Genomic DNA, 9990 nt, shown 5'->3' with positions numbered 1-9990 from the left:
TTGTGATTAAGAAAATAGTTAATACTAAAAAATATTTTATTTGAGATTAAATAAATAATATGTACATTATCATAGCTCTAAGAATATTGTCATACAAATAATTATTACGCAACTAAATGATGAATAATGTTATTAGATTACAAATAATTTACATTCTCGTAATTTGTTGAGTTATTGACCCATATTCCTGTAAGCAAGCCGCTGCTGCCGTCTATTTTCCCCATCTATATCCGCCAATGAGGATCATTCCAAGATGGTGGAACCAGTTCTTGCGTTGCACGCTGCGGTCGAATTTAGCATCTGATCTGAACTGACGCCACTGCTCTCGTAGTTCTTCATCGCTAGGTCCATAAGTTTCCTTTTTGCGGAAAGACACCTTTATTGTCTGTGAACAAATATTTTTTTACATATCATGAATGAACATGGACATGACACTTGCAACATTTTTTTTTTAAATCGGTTACACCAAGAACACAATCTCATACTGTTGCTAAACTAAAAATTGTACATTAGGTAACATACTTCAATGATATCCCCACTTCTATATTTCCATAAGGCAGCGATGATGAATAGGGGGATCAATGCAATTCCGATGTACTGAAGCATGTTGCCCGCAACTGAAAATAAATATTGGTTGTAGGTATTTTAGGAAAATCGAAGTTTTTGTTAATATGAACTGAAAATCCGGTATGGTATGGCTTGTATTGAATGAATGTTACTTAGCTTGATATTTAGATAGAGTTTTTGAGTAAAAAGAACCGAATACCAATTTTAATACGTACTGTAAGCTCCTTCTGGATATCTGTAAGTGCCACCGTAGACGAGAGCCTCTGTGGTGATCAATGCGTACATGAACACTGCTATCATAATCGCTGGGGTTATTATTGACCAACAAATACGCCAGTAGAATGAACTCTTGACACCCAACATAAATTCGATGTCTAGACAAATGTTTTCTAAACCTGGAATTTAAAAAACAATTCTTAATACTACAATTAATTAAAAATTCAATCATTTTTATTAACTAAAAATACTAAGGAGAAGTCATACCATAAATCCAAAAGACACCGATAGTTTCCGCTATAGCAGCAAATAGCCTCATAAATGTGCCGCCATAGTAATCAACCAATTCCAAAATATACTGGCCACCCTGTAAATATAAAAATAATGAATGGAAACATGAAATGTGTACTTAAATATCCGTTTTCCTGAATTAATTATTTGGTTCACAGCAAGTGCCACTATGGATTTGTCTTCGAAATAGAAAAAAAGTTTGTAAATATACTATTTGTATTATATTCGTAATTGAATTTAGAAAGAAAGAAATAAAAGAAATATAATTATCTTCTTTTTTATACTTACCGGTGTAACATAAACGAGTCCAAGCAGAAAACCAGCGGAACAAGCTATTGCGGACATGTAAATGGTAGGCACTCGTGGGAAAGAGTCCATTAGAATAGTGTTGACCGTGGAAAGTAGCGCCACGCCAGAACCGATACCAAGGACTGCCATCATCAAAAAGAATAGCACCGAGAATAGCTGGAAACAGATAATTTTATGTGTAGGTAACTAACCATAAACTTAGCCGATTATAATAATAATTATCGTCGCTAAAATAATTCTTATTGTACCTGTGGCACAAACGGAGACTGTGCAATGGCGTCAGGGTAAGAAATAAAAGCTAAACTTGATCCTCCAGAACCAATGACTTCCCCAACATCATCTTGGTTCAGTTGATGGGCTAGGTTTCCCAAAATTCCGAATATAGTGATTCCTGACATTAAACTTGTGAACGTATCCAATGTAGTGACTATCATAGAGTCTCTGAAACAAAATGAAAGAACTTGACATTCTCGACTTATTTACGACCTATCTTATCAGCAAACACCAGTGACTGACTTATGGCATTAAGCTCGCCTTTTTGTACGGAACATTCCTATGTGTGTGCAATAAAGTCTTAAAATATTTTTTTATTTAAACTTGGGCTTTTGCCATGCTGTTTTTGTTACATATCTATGTGAAACACGAGAAACTTATCTGAAAATTTGCACTTAAGTATTCAGGAATTAAACAAATTAACAATACTATTTGTAAGTATTTAAATATTATTATGGAACGGGATTAGAGAGATTATTATTGTAAGTTGTTCGATAATAATAATAAATACATTATACTACCCACAATCACACCTAATTATCTGGCCTGTGCTAAGCAGAGCGTGTACTATAGCTTGTCAATAGATAATAATGCATACGATACGGATCACTCTTATTAAAAACAGATTTGTTATACTTCATCACTCAAGTTGTCATACAAACATTTTGACTTTACCTGTAAACGTTTTGTCTGAAGCCATTGTAAGAAGAGAACATTATAAGTGCACCAGAACACACTGACAAAGAAAAGAACACCTGGGTTACAGCAGCATACCAAACCTGTAAAAAATATCAATGTTAGCAATCTTTTTCATATATTTATTTTGTGTGTTAGATAAATAAGCGGTGAATACAACTGAGGTTTACCTTAATTTCTAAAATTTTTGCCCACTCAGGTGTAAGGAAGAACATGATTCCTTTGCCTGCTCCCTCCAATGTGACTGCTCTGTTAACAGAAATACAATTTTCGTGTAATTAATAAGGTTAATAAGCCTTATGATCTGTCGCACATAATTAAACTAACAATTTGACTTAAAAAGACGAAACATAAAGAAAAATAAATTTGAGTCACATCTTACCTGATTAGCAGAATGAACATCACGATGTATGGGAAGATGGCTAGAAAATACGCAGCTTTTCCTGAACTCTTTACACCGCGAGCGACGATCACGAATATTATAATCCAGGACGCTAGCAAACAGAGAGTCAGGTCCCATATCGGCGCCCCTAGTAAAAGTCAGTCAATTAATAAAAATATGAAACCCATTTAAAATATTTTTTATATAATTTTAATAATAATGGTAAGTGCTTACCAATTCCGTCATCAATGCCATCGGACTGTCTAAGTACTGTTTGTCTGTAAAAAAGAAACTTAATTTTACAAGAGTTCCTTCATCCACACTGCTGTACCTACCTACATAGTCACATTTAACCGCATCATTGTTGGATATGTATAGTAAACCCCCCTGACTTTAATGGGTATATCTATTTTGAATGGTATTGGTAGATTATCTCGTACTTACTAAAGTTTGCTTTTGGTAATAGGTAAGGCAGGTAAGGTATTCATACCCAATATTATGATACCCGTACATTAATGCTAATCACAATTATCTAATTACGTACAAATTCTTCAATTGCTTTAATTAATCTTCTTAAGCTGCGATGACTTTACGAAAAATGGTAATTAAAAATCTACTAAAAGATAATATGAAAATCTTTGAGATATGGGTGTCTGGTTTAAACATAGTCTAGTCATTGCCTTTAGTCACGTAGGTACCTAAATAAATACTGGATAAATATTTACCTACGAATAGTGACAATTATTAGTTTTTAGACAAATAGATGATACTTTTTAATACAAGTTGATATTTTTTTTTTCCTTGGGGAAATTACTTACTACATTTTTTAGGGGAATGTTGCTCCCCTAAAATTGTTAAACTGCTAAATAAACATTGGTAGAAGAAAATTAACTATTAAAATATGATTAAGTAACTTACGTGAAGTACAGCTCTGCACTACTAGTGCCATTTATGCCTGGAGGTGCTGTGTACCCTGAAGGCACGCAGTAGACTTTGTCCGACTCCCACTCAGGGTCGCAGAGCGCCCACGGCAGAGTGGACTGGAAGCTCATGGCCAGGTAGTACAGACATAGAGCGATGATGGACACGTAGTACGATAGAACGAAGCTTGCCCCCAAAGCTTGAGCGTAGCCAGTACCTGGAAGGAAAGTTACAGGATTGTTTTCGCTTAACTTTTCGAAAGTTAGACTTTTATTCTAGTTTCAATATATTACGAGTACTTATGCTCAGTTTTTTAGAACTCTTATTTGTATTATATTTAAGGAGGATAAAAAATAGTTTTCTGAAAGAATTGAATAAGCCATATTTAGATCTACTGACTACCTCTCTAATGCTTTACATCTGTGGCTCTACATTACTTATTATTTACTTTATTTTTAAACCGACAGTTAAAATAAATATGCGTCTGTCTACGTAATTATAGAAAGCTGGATATCTTTGGATTAATATTATTTAAACAGCATGCACAGTAATAATCCAAGGCTTTCAACTACATATTATTATAATTTCGACTATTTAAATTGTGAGGAGACTTCACAAGGGGGAAAACACCACGTACTTGATCTTGATCAGAAGGATAGATATTTCATTATCAAATAATAAACAGATAATTATCAATCATTTGATAGAGAGAGGTTGACCTTTGATAAGTTAATGTTAAATAATAATAAAATAAATACTTGGCTATACCTAGTAGGAAATAATATTACAGCTTGAACTTCTTACCTTTCATTGCCGGCGATAGCGCCCATATTTTTACACAATTACTGCTGCTGAACTGCCCAAGGACTGTCTCAAGGTAGTACATAGGCTTGCCTATAACCAGCAAGACAATGATGTATGGGATGAGGAAGGCACCACCGCCGTTTTGGTACGCCACGAAGGGAAACCGCCACACGTTGCCCAAACCGACTGAGGTCGCGATACATGACATTAAAAATTCTATTTGATTGTCCCATTTTGGCCTTTCCTGAGTTTTTCCTTCGTTTGTTGGCTGTGGACAAATACAATATTTATTTGATAAAATAGCAAGAGTCAAATTATATTTTAATGATTTATGTAAATATAATGGTATCGGAGAAAATATGCATTTGTGAAATAATTACTTCGATCGCATAAAATCTCCCTAAGATTAAGAAATCAGTATTACAATTTAATTCCCAAAAAATTAATTCCTTTTTATGGCAGTTAAATTTTCCCTCGCTCAATATTTAATAACAGGATGTTGATTATCATTTAGATAAGCCACCACTACCTATATGCGAAGAAAGTCATGGCATTTTCTAACTTCCTAGCTTGCCATATTGATAAAATTTTAGGAGCATAGGTTTTATAAAATGGTCCTACTTTTCGAGTCTCGTGACTGTTAGATAAAAAAAATATTGCAAATTATATCGACAATTTGACACCAATAAATACTTCGGTCCGGTAGTAATAAATTATATGATCAATCATATAAATAATCGTATATTGTTTTCTATCAAAAGAAAAGCTGTGGTATTTTCTTTGTATGTATAATGTGTTTCATCCAATCAATAAAACACATTAATTTATGGAGTTAATCTTGAACAATAAAACGTCAGATAGCGATAAGTAATCGAGTGATTAACTAGGTAGTAAAACTATAAAAAAAAATTTTTTTCGGTTTTGGTCCGGGCTATACATGTTAGAATGTTTTATCAGTGTTTGCAGGGGGTTTGTCTAGAATAACGAATACCTACGTGATATACAGTTGGGAAACTTATTTTGTCAGCTATATTTGATAAGATTCATCTCTATCGACATCATCAGCTTAGCAGTTATTATTTTTGGGAAATGAAATGTTTACGATTTATTAATTCCATAAGATTCAACAACTCAACCTACATACCTCCTTAATGTCCCTTACTTATAAGCTTAGTTCAAAAGTTAAGTTAAACAAGAAATGAAAATTATTGACGCAGGCAGAGCCTTAGGCAGAGCCATGAAAAGAATAGAAAATGTCATTATAAAGAACTTGCAAACTAATCCATTTCATTTCGTTAAATATTGCGTCTTTCAATAAAATCGCAACAATTAATTTGAAATATGTGTAATAAATGGAAAGAACTTATTTATAACTAAGATGGTTGAATACTCATTAGAGAATGTTAAGTATCTATACATATTTAAAAATTCTAAATAACATGTATTTTATATCCAATGCATATCTAATTCCTGCAGGATAACGGTTAAGTATAGATACTAAAGCTGCGGGAAACATTTAGGCGTTAAAAGTAATCCTATTTATGTAACTCCTACGGTATGATCTATGGCTTCTTTGGTATTGAATTCCTTGTCTTCAAGCAATATCGTTCATTTAGTTAGGAAATAGATAAGATAATAGCAATATTTCGTAATTTAGGGTAAACGCTGGATTTTCACAAAAATGTTACCTTTTAAATTATTTTTACATATTTCTCTGTTTCTGGATTTGTGGAGCTTTTTAACGTCACATTGTTCATTTTAGATATTTTGAAATTAATCAATAAAAAAATATAATGTATTAGTCACTTTATATTTTACCTTAGTGTTTTCTAAATCAGTGTCCTTCAGATCCTGTTTTTTCACGTCCAGTTTGCTCATATTGCTTACACCATTTTCAGGAGATGCGTCAAAAGCTTTATTCTCTTGTGTCCCATTTTCCGCAGTTTGTTTTTCAGAATCCTAAATTAAAATAGAATTATGAATTATTGTAATAGTAATAACAATTTGTATTAAATTCGTAGTAATTATTTATATTCACCATTATTACGGCTGCGGCCTGACTGCGCGCTATAACAGGCGCTATTAAAGTGAACTGCGTACATGATTGTTTACCATCGTTGAAATTAGGCAATTCAAAAGATATATCAGAAGATAAAAAGTACCGCCAACGACAGAAGCAAAACGTAAAAAGTTGGTAACTACTAGCTTATCTAGGTATATATTTAACTAGCTTTCCGCCTGCGGCTTCGCCCGCGTGGAATTTTGTCTGTCACAGAAAACTTTATCGCGCGCGTCCCTGTTTTACAAAACTAGGATGAAAACTATCCTATGTCCTTTCCCGGGACTCAAACTATATCTGTGCCAAACATCAAAATCGGTTCAGTGGTTTAGGCGTGAAACCGAGACAGAGTTACTTTCGCATTTATAAAATTAGTATAGATTGCGTGAGACCTATTGGGTGTACGTACGTCGTACATTATACAGTTTTACCTGTGAATTAATTTGACTGATACCCATATTCACAAACGATGCTTGCTTAAGTGAAGCAGCAAATCGAACGCACAGCGTTAAATAGAGCTCTGTGATTGGTTTGCGTGTCACCCTGTGCGGCCACGCGCACTGTGAGATCTCATAGTAATGTTTGTGAATACGGGCGTAAGAAGCTTTTATAAGCTGATACTAAATGTATTAAATGTCTATATCACTGTCACTATACACAAACAGTATGGCCCAAAATATAGGTAGAAGTAATAGACTAAGGTAGAAGTAATAGTGTAATAGATAAATAATATTCACCTCTACAACCGATGTGAACAACGCCTCAACGTGACCACGACCGCTCTGCCAAAAGCGTAACGAATAAGAAGAATAGACTAAGAGCTAGTGAACGCCAGACCTAGGTACGTCATTTTATAAAAGCTGTAAGTTTGTCAGCGTATGCTCCCAATAAGGATAATTATAATGTTGGTAAATTATGAAGTTTGGGTCAGCGTGGCTTTGGGAGCTACCCTAAAAAACCTGTCTGGCAAGGAGTTGGAACTGTCAAAACTGTCTGGCTGTTGAACTGTCTTCTAATTATTGCCCAAATATTACCTATACATAAAAAAATCAGATTTTATGGTATAACATAACGTAAGTCTAACTTTTACGGTGGCTTTTTCTGTATATCCAATAGACTGTAATTCGACTAACGTACCTACGTACTTCAAAAACTAAACCGCTTCCAAAAAAAGTTCACTAAAAAGTATAAAAATAATTACGTTATTTATTTATTAGGACAAATACAATAATGAGCATGATTGATATTCGGAGTCGGTGCCAGTCTGCCAAACGCCAAGCTCAAATATACCGACTTTTTTTAGTCGGTTTTTTATGTATTTACGTTAAAGAGGTTTTGAGTTAGAGAAGGGTCAAAAGTGGCACCAAATGGTTCGTGTAATATTACACTCGGCGCTGGCTAGCCAGTTCCTTTGCTTGAACTTGGCTTGACAGGCTCCCATGTGTCTAGATAAAGACATGTACGTTAAAATGATTAAAATGTGAATTACAATACAGGATGTCCCAAAATTAGTACCTCCCACTAACTTGCTACCTCCAGGGTCAGTGTAATGTGTTAATTTTGGGACACGCGTATAAAACTTTAATAAAATGAAAAAGTAAATGTTGTTACTTCTAAAATTTATCTATGCACCTATTATACAAACTAAAAACGTTTTAAAGGTATATGGCCAATAGAAGCGGCATCTGAAATGTTTTGTTTTATCTAGAAAAGGACCCGGGATGTTATTATTAATATCGGCGATACATCGTTATATTGAATTTTGTATTATTATCAGAAATAATCTATAGATTAAAATAGTACAACAGTAGATAGGTAGGAATGTACTAATCTTTACTCCATTTCAATTATGATCTTTTAAATAGGCAATGTACCTACATTTTTTTTAAATCTGCTTGTAAGAAACAACATAAAGTGACTTCGTATTTTTTTGTTTAACCCTGACGGAACAATAGAAGTGCCTATTAAGTTTAATCAATACCAGTTCTACTATAGTTCAGTCAATAAATGCTCAAAAAAGGTGTCAAGGAATACAAATGCTTGGAATACAATTTTTGACTTCGTACTTTTGTTTGGACTAGTTAGGTGCACGCACATATCAAAAGTCCCCTTAGCCGTTGAGCCGGCGGAGAGGGGGTTTTGAAGGTCCCATTTTTCGGTTTTTAGCTTATGTCTTGGAAACTATGAGACCTAGAGACATGACCAAATTAGATTTGACTCAGTCAAGTTTTTCTATATCTTGTTAGTCTGTAATATTGAAAAAAGGTCAGTTAAAGCTTCCCATACCAACTTGTGGCCCTGTACTTTACAGTTGGAAGTACGTAATCTTATTTTCTGTTATTACGAAATAATTTACGAAAAAGTCCAGATGTAGGTAAATTAAATTAAGAGGCGCACTTCTACCTAAAGTTTATAGACGAACACAAAACTCTGAATTAGTTCAAACGTATCAGTAGATAGATTATAAGAATAATAAGATTCCTTTTTTATTACATTATGAATTAAATTAATTACATTTATCTTATCAACATTGCTCTATGTTGCATGCATGATTGATAAAATGCTTAGTTGGTTCTTAAAAGTAATCACAATCTTTCGTGTAATTTTACGTAGGTATGTGAAAGTGTGTGAGGATGGATTGATGTAAAACAGTAACTAGGTAAAGCTTTAACCGACCTATATGGAATTTGGTATATAGTAGTTTGGGACCCAGAGAAAAAGAACTTCATTTCGCTATTTGGAAGGGTGTGCCCAAGCGCGAATAAGACCTTCATTGCCAGAACGAGACTCACGTGGTTGAGGTCACGGGCAAAAGCTAGTGTCATATATCATTGATGAATTTCATGATATGGATACAACTTTTTAAATGTTGAAAAGAATTACATATTAGCCACTGTTATCAATAAACGCTCGCTCACGATTATGATACCGACCTATTTGCTGACAGTTTTGGGCAGTTGTGTTGCAAAGCCTTTTCGTTTATTAATGACATTTGTACTTGTTTAACATTGTGTGACTTGTTTTAATGTTTATTTCTGACTTTGCAATGATTTGTGTTGACTTGACTGTTTTACATTATGTTCTTCCTTGGACGCCTGTTTCTGGAGCTATGACTTGTATTTAATGACCATATTAATGATAATGTATTTTATTTTTGTAGGTATTTGATTTGACATGGTAATCCTAATTTATGACATGCAACTAAATGTAAATTTAATTTAATTTTATTATAATATGTATGTGTTTTGGACCTGTCTGTAAACATACATTTTCTGATAATAAATAAATAAATAAAAAAAGCACGTAAAACAGAACTTGTTGAAACCGCGTCCGTGGCCTTCGTAGATTAAATTTAGATAGTTATCCGACTGTGATCTGATATAACATTCTCCGATAATTGTGATTCTGATCATACCTTTCACGAAATCACGTTACTTAAGCTTAAGGTAGGTACACACATATACATAATATG

The 9990-nt window shown here is 33.8% G+C and overlaps 1 protein-coding gene across 1 annotated transcript; it reads right to left on the bottom strand.

The window, feature by feature from the left end:
• Positions 1–18: 18 nt before the first annotated feature.
• LOC114358056 (sodium-dependent nutrient amino acid transporter 1-like) lies at positions 19–6613 on the bottom strand. Its single transcript, XM_028311924.1, has 14 exons — positions 6498–6613; positions 6278–6418; positions 4460–4727; positions 3653–3872; positions 2969–3012; positions 2735–2882; positions 2523–2601; positions 2332–2435; positions 1632–1824; positions 1363–1539; positions 1051–1150; positions 783–962; positions 523–617; positions 19–385 (listed from the first exon to the last, which is right to left on the bottom strand). Exons 1-14 carry the CDS (start codon positions 6498–6500, stop codon positions 212–214), a joined length of 1926 nt encoding a protein of 641 aa, XP_028167725.1. The 5' UTR covers positions 6501–6613; the 3' UTR covers positions 19–211.
• Positions 6614–9990: the final 3377 nt, after the last annotated feature.

This window comes from Ostrinia furnacalis, unplaced genomic scaffold (genome assembly GCF_004193835.3).
Source record: "Ostrinia furnacalis isolate ACB-3 unplaced genomic scaffold, ASM419383v2 OfSCF3655, whole genome shotgun sequence".
Taxonomy (NCBI): Eukaryota; Metazoa; Arthropoda; class Insecta; order Lepidoptera; family Crambidae; genus Ostrinia; species Ostrinia furnacalis.
Note: the sequence above shows the minus strand (reverse complement) of the source record. Positions and strands in the feature narration are given on the sequence as shown.